The sequence below is a fragment of the Leptosomus discolor genome, chromosome 22 (assembly GCF_034619465.1).
Source record: "Leptosomus discolor isolate bLepDis1 chromosome 22, bLepDis1.hap2, whole genome shotgun sequence".
NCBI classification, from domain to species: Eukaryota; Metazoa; Chordata; class Aves; order Leptosomiformes; family Leptosomidae; genus Leptosomus; species Leptosomus discolor.
In genome coordinates, this window is record NC_141412.1 from 7,879,031 (window position 1) to 7,894,890 (window position 15,860).

At 55.6% G+C, this 15,860-nt stretch overlaps 1 protein-coding gene across 1 annotated transcript; it reads right to left on the reverse strand.

The window, feature by feature from the left end:
• Positions 1–302: 302 nt before the first annotated feature.
• On the reverse strand, positions 303–15,415 carry FEZ1 (fasciculation and elongation protein zeta 1). Its single transcript, XM_086476892.1, has 11 exons — positions 15,141–15,415; positions 10,736–10,832; positions 9,352–9,447; positions 8,294–8,492; positions 6,556–6,827; positions 5,317–5,397; positions 4,797–4,872; positions 4,213–4,278; positions 3,385–3,504; positions 2,151–2,287; positions 303–347 (listed from the first exon to the last, which is right to left on the reverse strand). The coding sequence occupies exons 1-11, from the start codon at positions 15,413–15,415 to the stop codon at positions 303–305; spliced, it is 1,464 nt and encodes a 487-aa protein (XP_086333018.1).
• Positions 15,416–15,860: the final 445 nt, after the last annotated feature.

Below are 15,860 nucleotides of genomic sequence, written 5' to 3' on the forward strand. Positions count from 1 at the left end.
ATGCGGGGCAAAAATAATAAAGGAATTTTCTTCTGCAGGTTCCTCCCGTAAATGCAGGTTTCTGTAAGAAGGATTCTTTTTTTTTTTTTTGCGGCTTTTTGCCCGTTTTTGTCCTTATTTTTTTTGGCTCTTGAAGAGTTGAGGAAAAAAAAACTAGCAGCTGGGGGGAAAATAAAAAAAAGAGTGATGCAATGGGCAGAAAAGCCTATTTTTCGATACTGATCTGGCGTGAATGTAATCTGTAATTTCATAAAGGATTCATTGTAATTTAGTATTAATTCATGGCCATTTATTATAAAGTGCTACGAGATGAGGTTTCGCAGCTGTATTTTATTGGCAGCTTCTTCCTGCGAGTGGAGAAGCCCCAAAATGGGTGAATAACCCCCTAAAATGGGTCAAATTCCCCTCAAAAAGGCCCCAAAATGGGTGAATTGACCCAAATTTGCAATTGGGTGATACGGCACAAATAGGATTTACATTTCCAGAAGTGATGCTCCCCGCCCCAAACGGGCTCCAACGTGGTTTTTAACCCCAAATGACGCTCCCTCAAAATGATACAGCCCCCAAAATGGTACAGGCCCCCCCTAAAATGAGTGCTGCTCGCCCCAAAATGACTTGCACTCTCCAAAAATGAGCGATTCTCCCCCAAAATGAGTTGTTCTCCCCTAAAATGAGTGCTGCTCACCCCAAAATGACTTGCACTCTCCAAAAACGAACGATTCTCCCCCAACATGAGCGATGCTTACCCCAAAATGACTCGTATTCTCCAAAAATGAGCAATTCTCCCCCAAAATGAGTGATGCCCACCCCAAAATGAGCTGTTCTCCCCTCAAATGAGCGATGCTTAGCCCAAATGAGTTGTGTTCTCCAAAAATGAGCGATTCTCCCCCAAAATGAGTGCTGCTCACCCCAAAATGACTTCTACTCTCCAAAAATTAAGTGATTCTCCCCCCAAATGAGCGATGCTTACCCCAAAGTGAGTCATATTCTCCAAAAATGAGCAATTCTCCCCCAAAATGCGTGATGTTCCCCCCAAACTGTCACCCCCCCCTCTAAAATTAGTGATTCTCACCCCAGAATGGGTTCTATTCTCCAAAAACGAGTGATGGTCCCCAAAATGGAATGATGTACCTAATCAGGGCAATCCCCCCCCCCAAATGAGTTTCTCCCCCAAAATGAGTTATAGTTTTCCAAAAATGAGTGATTCACCCCCAAAATGAGTGATGCTCACCCCCCAAATTAGTTATAGTCTCCCAAAACGAGTGATTTGCCCCCCAAAATGAGTGATGCTCCCCAAAAAGGACTGACCCACCCCAAAAATGGGTGATGCTGCCTTCAAAATGAGGCTGCTCCTCCAAAATCCAGTGATTTTTTTTTGCATGTTGCCCCCCAAATTGCTGATATTATGAAAACCTTGATGCTCCCCCAAATGTTTCCCCCCAAAATGAGCGATTCTCCCCCAAAATGAGCAACAGTCCCCAAAATGATGCTCTCCCAAACCAGCGATGCTCCCCAAAATGAGTAAATCTCCCCAAAGTGACGTTCCCCCAAAATGACCGAATTGCCCCTAAAACGGATGACACTCTCCAAAAATGAGTAATGACCCCCAAATTAGGCACTGCCCCCCAAATGAGTGATAAACCCCCAAACTGAGTAATTCTCCCCAAAATGGAAGCTCCCCCCAGTTCCCTAATAATTAATAGGTTGACTTTTCTGGGGAAAAAAAAAAAGGCAATTTTTGCACAATTTTTAGCAGAAAATGGGGCTGTGGGGAAAAGCAAACAAAAAAAAAAAGGGAAAAATCCCCTCAAAATGAATTTACAGCCAAATTTTGCCCTGATCGTGGCGGCTGCCTGCAGCGCTGCAGCCGGCCTGGAGCACCCAGCAGCTCGTTAGCCCGAAATTTGCATATTTTGAGGATTTTCTGAATATTCATGAGTGTCGCAGCAAAGCCCTCAGTCGGTATTTTCCGCCAAAAAAGTGCATTTTTCGATCGAAAAGTTGCAAAAACAACGTTGCAAGGGCGGGGCGGGGGGGGGATGAAGAGGCCGGAGGCCGGTTGCTTAATTAATGAAACGAATTATTTATTTCCAGGCTGTGCAAAGGTGGGGGGAGTGCGGGGGGAGGGGGAAGGGGGGGGGGGGGGTCACAGGTGACCCATTTTCCCTCGGGTTTAGCCCCGTTTTCGGGGGGCGCCGGGGTGGGTGCGAGGGCAGGGCGCCGCGCATCAGGTTGGGCAGAGCACTGCAAAGAGAGAGGTCATGGGTGTGCACCGTTTTCGGGTGCACTGGGGATGCACGGGGGTTGCACGAGGGTGCACGAGGTGCGCAGGGACGTGCAAGCGTGCACGAGGGTGCACAAGTGTGTGCAGGGACGTGCAAGCGCGCATGAGGGTGCACGAGTGTGTGCAGGGACGTGCAAGCGTGCACGAGGGTGCACAAGTGTGTGCAGGGACGTGCAAGCGCGCATGAGGGTGCACGAGTGTGTGCAGGGACGTGCAAGCGTGCACGGGGATGCAGGAGGGTGCTGGAGGATGCACGAGTGTGTGCAGGGACGTGCAAGCGTGCACGGGGATGCAGGAGGGTGCTGGAGGATGCATGAGTGTGTGCAGGGACGTGCAAGCACGCACGAGGGTGCACGACTGTGTGCAGGGACGTGCAAGCGTGCACGGGGATGCAGGAGGGTGCAGGAGCATGCACGAGTGTGTGCAGGGACGTGCAAGCGTGCACGAGGGTGCACGAGTGTGTGCAGGGACGTGCAAGCGGTGCACGGGGATGCAGGAGGATGCATGAGGATGCACGAGTGTGTGCAGGGACGTGCAAGCGTGCACGGGGATGCAGGAGGGTGCAGGAGCATGCACGAGTGTGTGCAGGGACGTGCAAGCGTGCACGAGGGTGCACGAGTGTGTGCAGGGGACGTGCAAGCATACACGGGGATGCAGGAGGGTGCAGGACGGATGTGCAAGCATGCACGAGGATGCACGAGGGTGCACGAGTGTGTGCAGGACGTGCAAGCATGCACGAGGGCTGCACGAGGGTGCAGAGCGATGGCCAGGCTTGCGCTGGGCTGCACACGGGCGCACAAGCATGCACTGGGCTACACAAGGGTGTGCAAGGGCGCACAGAGATGCGGGGCGGGGGGGGGGGTGTGCATGAGGACCCCGTAGCTGTGCACAGGGATGCATGGGGGTGTGCAAGGGTGCAGAAGCGTGCACGAGGTTTCATGAGCACGCCCAAAAGGATGCATGAGGGCACGCGGGTGCACAAGGATGCACGAGCACACGAGCGGTGCAGGACGCGGGAGGAGCACGGGATGCGCGGTGGTGCGTGAAGGGTGCAGGAGGGATGCCGAAGGATGCAGGAGGCTGCTGTGCGTGAGACGCACCGGGCTGCACGAGGGTGCCCAGGAGATGCACGGGTGAACGGGGGGCGCATGAGGGCTGCCCAGGAGGGCTGCACGATGGCGGCGTGAGGGGCGAAAGGGGGTGCACAGGGGTTCGTGAGCCTGCAGGAAGGATGCAGATGGGCCACGTAACGGTGCGAGGGAGGTGCAGGGAGGATGCACAGTGACCGACGGAGCTGTGTGAGGAGGCATGGGGTCTGCACAAAGGATGCCCGAGGGATGCACAGGAGATGCACCCGGGATTCACAGGGGATGCACAAAGGATGCAAGGGGGATGCACAGGGGGTGCATGAAGGATGCAAAGGAGATGCACAGGAGATGCACCCGGGAGTCACAGAGGATGCACAAAGGATGCACCAGGGATGTATAAGGGATGCACGGAGATGCAGGAGGGGTGAGCAAGGGGTGCACACGAGGTGCAAGGGAGATGCACAGGGGGGGCCTGAAGGATGGAAGGGAGATGCACAAGGATGCACAGGGGGTGCCTGAAGGATGCAAGGGAGATGCATGAAGGATGCCTGAGGGATGCACAAGAGGTGTACCCGGGATTCACAGAGGATGCACGGAGGATGGACAAAGGATGCACCGGCCACATCTAAGGGACGCATGGAGATGCTTGAGGGCTGGGCCAGGCTACACAAAGGACGCAAGGGAGCTGCACAAGGATGAAGGATGCAAGGGAGATGCACGAGGGTGCAGGAAGGATGCAGAAGGGATCCATGGAGGATGCACAGAGGCACAAGGGCTGCACGGGAACTGCCCGAAGGCTGCAGGAAGGTTGCACGGGGAATGCACGAGGCCAGTAGATACCTTTGAGGATGTAGTCCGTGAGCAGCGTGGGCACCTTCTCGTTCCCCTCCTTCATGGCAAATAGGACTGCGAGGGGGAACAGAGCCATGAGCCCGGCCCCACTGCCCCCCAAATGTCCCTTCCTCCCCCCCCAAACCAGCCCCACGGTCGCATAGAGACACTGCCAGAGTTTCCCACAATGCACCAGGACTGAAAGCATCCAAAACCCCCCACTTTCACCCATGCAGAATGGGCATTTTACCCCACAAATCAGTGCTGGTGTAGGGTGCAAAAATGAGGTGTGGGGGGCGTGCATGGGTGTTTGCTGCAAACCAGCTGTGCTGCCGCGCTGCAAAATGCGTCTTTCCTCCCCAAAACGGGCTTCGTTGCAATGATGCAACACCTCAAACTGCAACGATGCAAAAGGAAAAGAAAAAAAAAAAAAGGGGGGGGGGGGGTGTGGTGTATCACGCCCCAAACTGGCTGCGTTGCAACAGACTGCAGCCGCTGCAGCAATGCAAAACGCGCAGCTGCGTCCCAAACCCGCCGCGGTGACGCAGAACGGCCAGTTCTGCCCCAGAACGGCGCCTCAAACGGGTACTCACTGTTGGTGAGCATCTGCAGGTCCTCGACGGAGGGCGGCGACCCCTTCTTCTCGTAGGGAATCACCGTGTTCAGGTACTGCAACAAAAAACCACAACCAAACAACCCCAAACCACCCCCCAAAAATCACCCAGCTGGCGCAAAACTGCCTGTTTTTTGCAACACCTTAGCACAAATCGCCCCAAACTGATATCAAAGCAGAATATGCCTGCAATTTGCCTGCAATTGCATTTAATTTGCAGGGGTTTTTTTTGGGGGGGAGGGGGGTTACTAAATTAATTGCATGCTGCAAAACCCACCCAAACACAACCCCCTGCTTAGGGAGGGTTTTTTTTTGGGGTGAAAAGTGGTGATTTTTGCCAATAGGATTAGCAGGGTGTAGGGGATGGAGTGGGGTTGTAAAATGAGAAAATATTTAAAAGGGGTTGGGGGATGCAGGGGAATGGGGTGTGCGGGGTGGGGGTGTGTGAAAGGGGACGGGTTTGGGCTATTTTTGGGGAAAAAAAAAGGGGAAAAGGGCACCTGCTTCTCATTGGCAGCGGGGCCGAAGGTCTGGCGCAGGCCGGATTGCAGGATGCTGGAGATGCCCTCCATGCTGAAGCGCTGGGGACACACGTGTCACCCCGTCACCTCCCGGGGATGTCGACCTCACCCGTGGCAACTCCCCTGGCACCACTGTCCCCTCGCCGGCTCCCTGACGCCCATCGATGTCCCCCCACCCTCCTGTCCCCATGTCCCCTTGTCCCATCCCCTCTCCTGTCCTCGCATTCCCCCAGCCCACGTCCCCCCGTCCCTCGTCCTCTCCCCCTGTCCTGCATCCCCCTGCCTCGTGTCCCCACCCCATGTCCCTCTGCCCTCTCCCATCATCTACCCCGTCCCCTCAGCCCTCTGCTGTGACCCCGTCCCCACCTCCCTGCCCAGTGTCCCCCTGTCCTTCTGCCCCGTCCTGTCATCCATCCTGTCCCCACATCCCCCTGCCCCATGTCCCCCTGCCTCGTCACATCATCCATCCCCCATCACCGCATCCCTCTCCCACATCCCCCCATCCCTCATCCCCCTGCCCCGTGCCATCATGGATCCTGTCCCCACACCCTTGTCCCATGTCCCCCTGTGCCTCTGCACCAAACTCTGTCCCCCACAGCACCCTGCCCTGTGCCCCACTGTCCCCACATCCCCCATTCCCATGTCCCTCCATCCTGCATCCCCTGCCCCGTCACCCATCCCGTCCCTACATCCCTGTCCCATGTCCCCTTTTGTCCCTCAGCCCCGTGCCCCTTGTCTCCACATCCCCCTGCCCCATGTCCCTCTGCCCTGTGCCATCATGGATCCTGTCCCCACACCCTTGCCCCATGTCCCTCTGCCTCGTCACATCATCCATCCCCCGTCACCCGCATCCCTCTCCCACGTCCCCCCATCCCTCATCCCCCTGCCCTGTGCCATCATGGATCCTGTCCCCACACCCTTGCCCCATGTCCCCCTGCCCTGTGTCCCCCCGCCCTGTGCCCCACTGTCCCTCATCCCCCCGCCCCCTGTCCCATGTCCCTCTGCCCCATCCCATCATCCATCCCCTGTCCCCACATCCCTGTCCCATGTCCCCCCATCCCTCCTCCCCCTGTCCCTCTGCCCCATCCCTTGTCCCCGCAGCCCCCTGCCCTGTGCCCCGCTGCCGCCGCATCCCCCTGCCCCACGTCCCCCTGTCCTGCATCTCCCCACCCCAAATCCCCCCCCCCATCCCGTCCCCACGGCCACCGTGTCCCCCACCTTCCGGGGCATGTGGTTCCCGCGCTCGGGACGCCCCCCTTGCAGGCTCAGCCCCCTGTCACGACGGCGGCGCCGGGCGGCCTCCCGCTGCTCCCGCTGCTCCCCCTGCACCGCCAGCAGCGCCCCGATGAACGCCGTCTTCACCTCCTTCTCGAAGGCCAGCTCGTCCCGCCGCGCCAACTGCGCCACCAGCTCCGCCGACAGCGCCCGGCTTGCCGCCTCCGCGCGCCCCGCCGCCGCCGCCAGCTCCCGCGCCGACAGCCGCCCCAGCCCTGCTGCCCGGGCGGCGCGGTTAGACACGGGCACGCGCCCACGGGGAGCCGCACCGCGCCCTTACACGTGCCCGGTGCCGTTATTAAGATGCATGGGGCTGCTCGGTGCAACTGGTGAACCGCCCGGTGCAGTGACCGCAACGCCCGGTGCAATAAATGCAATGCCCGGTGCCATAAGCGCAACGCCCCGTGCAACAACTGCCTGCAGCAATTACTGAAATGCCCGGTGCAACCAGTCGCAGGCCCAGCGCAACCACTGATGTGCCTGGTGCAATCAGGGAAAGGCACCCAAAAGTTTGCAAAATGCTTCATGCACGTAAGGGGGGACACACGGTGCAATTATTAAGATGCACGGGGCGATGCGTGGGCTGCCCGGTGCAATGCACAGTGCAATCAACGAAGCATCTGGTGCAACTAGTGAAATGCACAGTGCAACTAGCGACGTGGTGGGAAAGGCTGCTGAAATGCTCGGTGCAATTAGGGAAATGCGTGCTGAAGGTTGCAAAACGCCTCATGCAATTAAGTGAGATGCACAGCGCCACCCCGAAGACGCACGGGGCGATCGCTGGGCCGCTTTCGGTGCAATTGGGGGGGGCTGCCTGGTGCAACTAGCGACGTGCCCGGAGCAACTCCTCAAAAGCCTGGTGCAATCAGGAAAATGCACGCTCAGGTTTGCAAAACGCTTCGTGCCGTCAGGGTGACGCGGGCGGCAGTTACTGAGACGCACAGGGCGACCAGCGGGCGGCGCGCTGCAACTGGCGAGGCACCGGTGCATTAAGTGCAACGCACACTGCAACGAGGGAAACGCCCGCCGCAATCAGCAGGGCACCCAGGGCAATTAGTGCAATGCACCCTGAAGTTTGCAAAATGCCTTATGCGACCAGCGAGACACCCAGCGCAATCAGTGCTGTGTCTGGTGCAGTTAGTGTCACTCCTGGTGCAATTAGTAAAATGCCCGATATAATTAATGACACGCCTGGAGCAATTAGTGAAACGCAGAGCGCAGGAATGCAACACTTGGTGCAATCAGCAACGCGCCTCGTGCCACCAGTGACGCGCGCGGCGCAACGAACGCAATGCAACGTGCAACGAGGGGAACGCGCAGGGCGACTGGCACGGAGAAAGGCCGGTGCACGACGCCGTGGGCGCAAGGTGCAGGACGTTCGGCGACCAGCAGGTTCTGCAAAACGCCAAGTGCTTCAGGGGACGACGCAAGCGCGTGCAGCAAAATGCATCGCGTGCGACACCCGATGCACCGGGCGGTTTGCAAAGCGCTCGGCGAAACCCCGGGGTGCCTTTAAAGCCGCGCTAAAACCAAAATCTCCCCGGGGCTCATTTTGCCTCTCCCGGCCAAACAGCGTGCAGGCGCTGGAGGAAACCAGCCCTGAAGCCTGGAGAGCCTCAGTTGTCCAATTTGGGTGGAATTGCCCCCCAAAAGCGACTGGCCTGGGTTTTGCCGGCCGTACCTTCGTGCGAGCAGTTGTTGTTGAAGGCAGGGGAGAACGCACGCAGCTCACGCAGAAGGATGGGCTCCGTGCCCCCGCCTTCGCCTTCAGCATCGGCCTCGGTTTCCTCCTCCTCCTCCTCTTCCTCATCCTCATCCCCCTCGGGGTCGGCCTCAGGGTCAGGCGAACTCTGCATCAGCTCCTCCAGCTCCTCGATGACCTGCAGGCCACCAGCGTCCTCCGTCTGCACCTGCAGCCTACCTCCACCTTGCATCCACCCCCCTGAAGCCCCCAGCTCCAGCCTGCATCGGCACGCTGCATCCGTCCCCCGCGCATCTGCAACCTGCTCCCTTCGTCCTCCAACCTGCACCTCCCATCTGTCTCAGGATCCTGCATCCTCCACCTGCCACCTGCTCCCTTCATCCTCCACCTGCGTCTTCCACCCGTCTCAGCATCCTGGACCCTGCATCCCACAGCCCACATCCTCCATTTCATCCCTCATCTGCAGCCTGCTCCTTTCATATTCCCGCCCTGTATCTTCCACCTGTCTCGGCGTCCTGCATCCCGTATCCTCCACCTGCATCCTGCTCCCTTCATCCTCCACCTGCACTTGCAGCCAGCTGTACCCTGCGCCCGCCATTTGCATCCTGCACCCGCCCCCCACCTGCCCCCAAATCAGTCCCACGTTCCCACTCACACCCTGGACCTGCACCTACACCTAACTCCGCATCCCGCACCGATGTCTGCATCCTGCTCCCCTCACCCTCCATCCTCCACTGGCATTCCAGATCCTGTACTTGCACCCCGCATCCCATCTCTGCCCCCCGCCCCCCTTTTCAGCCTTCATCCCGTGCCACCCCTGCACATCCAGCACCCACACCCCACGTTCCCATCTGCACCCAAAGCCCACGTCGGCGCCCACAACCTGCACCTCCACCCACATCCAAATCTGCATCCCATCCCTCACATCCCACATCCCGAGATGATGGAATTTGGCTTTTTGGGGGGGCTTTGGCGCTGGAGTGGGCTGAGGCTTGGCTTTTGGGGGCCACGCAGGCGTTCGGGTGCCCCAGGGGTACCTGCTCAGCTGTCAGGAGCGGCTCCTCGTTGATGCCCGAGTCTTGCTCACTCCTCTCAGTGAGCTCCTCCTCCTCCTCCTCCTCCTTCTCGCAGAGCTGCAGGAGACACAGGCTGGGCGGCCTTGGTGGCACCGCAGGCCCAGCCCGGCCCGGGTATGGCCCCAGCATGGACACAGACATGGCCCTGGCCCTGGGAGAGCCACCAGGGAACCACAGCTCAGGGGGACACGCTGCATGGAAGGGGGGGTTGCATGGGGAGACATTGGATGGAGACATGGATGGGGATGTTGGACAGGGAGACATTGGATGGGGAGACATTGGATGAGGGCATTGGGTGGAGATATTGGATGGGGATGTTGGATGGAGACACTGGATGAGAACACAGGACAGAAGGATGTCGGACAGGGATGCTGGGTAGAGATGGATGGAGATGTTGGGTGGGGCAATGCTGGACAGGGATGTTGGATGGGACTTTGGATGGGGACTTTGCAGAGGGACACTGGATGGGGCTGCTGGAGGCGCTGGAGAAGGAGATGATGGACATGGAAGCGTTGGGTAGGGAGGTGCTGCAAGGAGACGGCTAGAGACCTTGGATGGGGAGACATTGGCTGGTGAGCTGTTGGATGGAGACATTGGACTGGGAAGGTGGACAGGCGGAAGTACAGGTCTGTTGGATGGAGATGCTGGATGGAGAGACGCATGAATTAACATATTTGGCATATTGGGATGGGGAGGTGCTGGAGATGCTGGGTGGAGATGGTGGGGATGTTGGATGGGGAGACTGATGGATGGTGACACTAAACAGGGAAGAGGTCAGATGGAGATGCTGGATGGGGAGATACCAGAGGGAAACGCTGGATGGGGAGGTGATGGATGGAGATGTTGGACAGAGAGGTATCTTTCTTTACCACCTTTCACAGACTTATTTCACCTTTTCAGCAGAAAATAACTCACAGAATTTATCTTCTCTTTCCCCTTTAGGTTGTGTAACATCCAAATGGGTTAAATTCAGTGGATTTGGGGGCATCTTTGCAGCCCTCCCACAACCCCAAACACAGCTCTTACCAGCGTGAGCTCACCACAATAAAGAAAACACTATTTTCTACCCCCAAAACCCACACAACCTCACCGCTGGCTTGGGGGCAAATTAGCAAAAAACAAGATTGCCAAACCAAATGCTTAATCTTGCCCCTTTCGGGGTGATTTCACCCTAAAATGTAAACATCCATTGTGTTGGTGCTGTGTCACCCCCAAAATACCATTTTGGGGTGGTTTGCAGTGGTTGTTGAGCCTTGGGGCTGACTGACAAGCTGTTGAGCATCACCAAGGGGTCATGCAGGGACAGGGTGGTTCGGGGGTGCCAAGGGGGAGGCCAGAGCCATACCTGGGTGTCGGAGCCATCGGGAGCCTCAGTCCCAGGGAGCAGCCAGGGCCGGGGGGAGCCCCGGGGCGCAAAACCATCGGTGAGAGCATCCCAGACCCTGCAGGGAGATGGGTGGTGAGCAGCAATCCCAAAATGTTGCCTCCCAGAAGGTCGTCCCAAAATGCCTCAAAACACACCAAAATGCAGCCCCGGAATCACCCTGCAATGCCACCCCCCCAAAATCCCAAAACACCACAGAGATGCCCGAACAGTCTCAAAACACCCCAAGTGATGTCCTAGAAGTCCCCAAACGCTGCCCTAGAAGACTCCAAAGCTTCTCAAAATATCATCAGGAAATACTGCCCTGAAATAACCCCAAAGTACCCCAAAATGGTGCCCCAGCACTTGAGATGCCCCCAAATGTCACTCTGAGACATTGCCATCAAAATACTCCCCAAAAGGCCACTGCAATGTCCCAAAATGTCTCCAGTTGCCCCAAAAGACCACCCTGAAATGCCCCAAAACATCCTGAAATGCCCCCAAAGCCCCAGAAACGCCCCAAAATGCCATCCTAAAACACAGTAGCCCAAAGCCCTAAGACCCTCTGAAAGACCCCAAAACACCTCAAAACACTGCCCTGGAACACCCTAAAATGCCCCTAAAGGTCCCACAGCTCCAAAATGCACTGAAATGTCCCCAAATGCCATCCTGAAACAGCCCAAAATGCCCCCAAAAGCCACAACGCTCCAAAAATGACATCCTGAACTGCTCCAAAGCATCCCAAAACGCCACCTTTGAACACCCAGAAGTACCCCCAAATGACATCCTGAACCACGGCCCAAAATGCCCCAAAATGCTTCCCCAGAACACCCTGAAACATCTCAAAACGTTGTCCCAGAACACCATTCCCAAAAGCTCTCAAATGCTCCAAAATATGGCCCTGACACCCCCAAACACCCCAAAACACCACTGAGAAAGTCCCCAAATGCTGTCCTGAAACGTTGCCTGGAAACACCCCAAAATACCTCAAAGAGCTGCCCCGATACCCCACAGAAACACCCCAAAATGCTGCCGTGATGCTCCAGAACATTCCCCAACCGGTCAATGCCCCAAAATGCCTCTGCAATGCCCCAAATGCCTCAAAACTCCCCAAAATGGTGTCCTGGAACATGCTGAAATGCCCCAAAATGCAGTCTCAGCATCTCCAAAATGCCACCCTGAAACACTCCAAATCGTCGCCTCAAAACAGCCCTGAAACCCCCCAAAACTGCTGTAAATCACCCCAAAATATAGCTCTGGATCACCCAAAAATGCTGCCCTGAAAAACACCCTGAAACCCCCCAAAAACCAGCTGTGATGCCCCAAAACCCCTCAAAACCTCCCAAAATACAACCCTGAAACACCTGGAAACAACCCCAAAACTGCCCCAAATCACCCCAAAATACCCCAAAAGTGCCCTGAACCCCCCCAACCCCCCTCCTCTGAGACACTGCTAAGGGTGCCCTATTCCTCCCTGCAAGGCTGGACCAATTTTGCCCAATTTCCCCCCAAAAAAGGTGCATGATGGATGGTGGGGGGAACTGGGGGGAAAAGTGGGGAGAAAAAGGGGGAAAAGTGAAAAAAATGTGAAATAGTAGTGGAAAAGGTGGAAAAAAAAGGGAAAATGGGGGGAAGCGGGAAAAGGGGGAAAAAGGGGTGAAAGGGGGGGAAAGAGGGAAAAGTGAAAAAATGTGAAAAAAGGGGGGAAAGGAAGGAAAACGGGGGAAAAGGGGGAAGGGAAAAATATGAAAAACCAGGAAAAAAGCGGTGGGAAGGGGAAAAAGGGGGAATGGGGGGAGAAAATGGGAAAATATGGGAAAAAAGTGAAAAAATGTGAAAAAGGGAAAAACAGAGAAAAGGGGGGAAGAGGGAAAAGGGTTGGGAAATGATGAAGAGGGGAAAAGGGGAAAAACCTGAAAAAAAAAGGGGGAAAATGGGAAAAATGTGAAAAAATGGGGAAAATGGGAAAAAAGTGGAGAAAAGGAGGAAAAAGGGGGAAAACAGAAGAGGAGAAAAGACAAGAAAAAAGTAAAGAAGGAAAAGATGAGGAAAAAAGGGGGAAAGTGGAGAAAAGTGGGGAAGGGAAAACGGGGTAAAAGAGGGGAAATAGAAGAAAAAATGAGAAAGCGCGAAAGAAGGAAAAAGGAGGAAATGGGAGAAGAAGAGAAAAAGGGAAAGATGGGAAATGGGGGAAAGGAGGAAGGAGGAAAAGGGGTAAAAGAGGGAAAAAGGAAAAAATGGGGGGAAAAGGGGAAATGGGGAAAAAAGAGAAAAAATAAGAAAAAAGAGAGAATGAGGGGGAAAATGGGGAAAAAGGTGGGAAAGTGGACAAAAAAGGAGCAAAGGAGGAAGAAAAAAAATGGGAGAAACGAGCTGAAAAGTGACGCCATCAGGCAAAAGGTCAGAAATAGAAAGAAAGGTCAAAAATGGAGAAAAAGGTCAAACACGGGGAAAAAGGTCAAACATGGGGAAAAAGGTCAAACATGGGGAAAAAGGCACCAAAAAATTCCTCTCCAAACAAGGCAAACCCACCCATTTTCCCACCACAAATGGCCCTTTCAGCCCAACATGGTGCAACATCCATGCACACCCCGAATTCCCTCTATATCACCCCAAAACCGCCTGCCCCCCTCCCAGCGCCAAAACCGCTCATTTTTGGGTAACAATCTCCTCTTCCTCCTCACCCGATCTTAATTCCCCTCTAAATCACATATTTCTCAAATTAACGCACAAAAACATCCATGTCAGCCCCCCCACTATTTTCCCATTTCTAACAAACTAAGGAAAAAATAAGTGATTATCCCCCAAAAGTTGCGCCTTTTTTCTGCTCTTAAAGGGCCAGCACCCTGCAGGATCAAGCAAGCAGCAGCAGCAGATTTTTGGGTTAATTATGGCAAGAATTGGTTAATAATTAGGGAAATACAGCGCCTTTAAGGCCCCAGCCCATCCCCCGCCTGTGCACACAGGGCTCATTCAGGAGGGAGGGAAAAAAAAAAGCCCTGTTTTGCCCAAAGTGACCCAAAAAGACACAATAACCAGCACAAAGCGACGCAGCGAGCCAGCTGCCGGCGACAGCGCGGCGCTCCCGGCACGGGGCCAACACGCGTTTTTCTCAGAAAAACCATCGATTTGGCCAATTATGAAAAGCAATTCGGCCTTAGTGGGTTTTGGTGGGGAAAAAAAAAACCAAACCAACCCGAAAATAACCAGATTTTGGGGGGTTTTAGGTCAAAACCAACCACTCCGCATGGTGAAAAATGAGTGTTAGGACTGGCAGCCTGGGAAATAATCAAAATTAAACACCAAAAAAATCCATTACAAAGGCACTAATGCACATATACCGCTGAAAAAATACATAAATTTGGCCAAAAAAGGGCATTTTGCAACCAAAAATAAAGGTTTTTAATGAAAATTCAGATTTTTAATGCAAATGCCACTACATTGTGGCAGGGCTGGGGGGATTTTGCCCCAGATTAGCTGCCTCCCGGCTTGGGGCAGAGCTTGCACATTGCAAGCAGGAGGCTAAGCCCTACTCAAACCTTACTCCAGGTTTACACTCGCCCCACCCTGGGGGCTCTCCGCACGTAGTCTGAGCCTGCTGTGACCCCCTGCAATGCGACACGGGGCACCCCGCTGTGCCTCCTCGTAGGATGCTACACAGCTCCTCCGAGGATCCTACACAGCTACTCCACAGATGCTACACAGCTCCTCCGAGGAGCCCACGCAGCTCCTCCAAGGTGTGGCACGATCGTGCCACAGCGCAGGCGGCTGATTTGCACGTGGTGGGGAACCTGCAAGCACCCGGGGAGGTGCAATAGGCCTCAGCGGGGCATTACTCATAGGATACTACACTGCTACTCTGTGGTGTAACACAGCCACGCCGCAGTGGGGTAGGCCAGTCTGCATGCCACAGGAGGGGGTGTATCTCATGACCATGCAAGGAAGCATGCAGGCCCAAGGGTGGCTTACTCATAGGATCCTCCGCAGCTACTCTAAGGATCCTACACAGCTACTCCATGCTGCTGCATGACTACACTGCACTGCAGGGGTCTGAGCTGCATGTAGGGTGTACCTTGTAGGCATGCAAGGCAGCATGCAGACCCCGAGGGAGTCCTTACTCACAGGATACTACAGCGCTACTCCTGACATGGCGCACAAGCATGCCGCAACGCAGGGAGCTGGTCAGGGAAGACTCGCAAGGGTGCAAGGAGGCACGTCGGCTGTGAGGGGGACTTACTCACAGGTTACTACCCCGCTGCTTGGATGTGTTGCACGACCGCGCTGCAATGCAGGGAGCCAGTTTGCACTGGGGGGGGGCAAGGGGTGCACTTTGCAGGCGTGCGAGGAGGCCCGAGCCCCCAGGAATAGGGGGGGGGGCCTTACTCACTCCTCATCCTGGAGGCGCTCCTCCTCCTCCTGCGCCTGGAGACGCCCCCGCACGGGGGCCAGGCCCTCGGTGGCAGCGTCGTAGTTGCGGAAGCAGACGGTGAGCTTCTCGTCGAACTCCTGCACCAGGTCCTCCATCGACTTGAAGCTCATCATCTCGGCCGAGAAGCTCTCCAGCTCGGCCAGCGCCGGGTCCGCAGCGCGTTGCGGGGTCCCCCCATCGTCCCCGGGCCCCTCCTCAAACTCCTCCTCCAGGCTTACCAGGGGCGCCTCCATCCTCCTCAGTGCCGACACGCCGCCTTAGCTGCTGGGAGAGGGGGCCCGTGAGGCACCGGGCTACTCACGGGTTACACCGCCAGGGCTCCCCGTTCCTTCTGCTGCCACCGTGCTGGCTGAAACCCTACTGCCGGGGCTATTATACGCCCAGCAGTATCTCTGTGGTATCCTAGTAGTATCCCAACAGCATCTTAGTACTGTCTTCAACGCATCTTAGCAGTGCTATAGAAGTATGCTGATATCCTGACACTGTACTAGTAGTATTTTACTAGCAGCAACAAGGTAGTAGCCAAACCTGATAGTATATCAAAAGTATCGTAACACCACCTTTTTTTACTGAATTGGGAGTTTCCAGTAGTATCCTTATACGTCATTACCCTAGTAGTGGCCTGAAAGTATCATACTAGAACCAGTAACATGCTGACAGTATCCTAAGAGTTTGAAT

Excerpts from the sequence above, each read along its gene's own strand:
- FEZ1 (XM_086476892.1), bottom strand. The coding sequence starts at position 15,415 with ATGGAGGCGCCCCTGGTAAGCCTGGAGGAGGAGTTTGAGGAGGGGCCC. Across the intron at positions 4,873-5,316 it reads CCGCTGCCAATGAGAAGCAG|TACCTGAACACGGTGATTCC; the intron begins GTGCCCTTTTCC and ends TTTTTGTTGCAG. Across the intron at positions 3,505-4,212 it reads CACGGACTACATCCTCAAAG|GCTCACGAACCCCTGTGCAC; the intron begins GTATCTACTGGC and ends TCCTTCCTGCAG.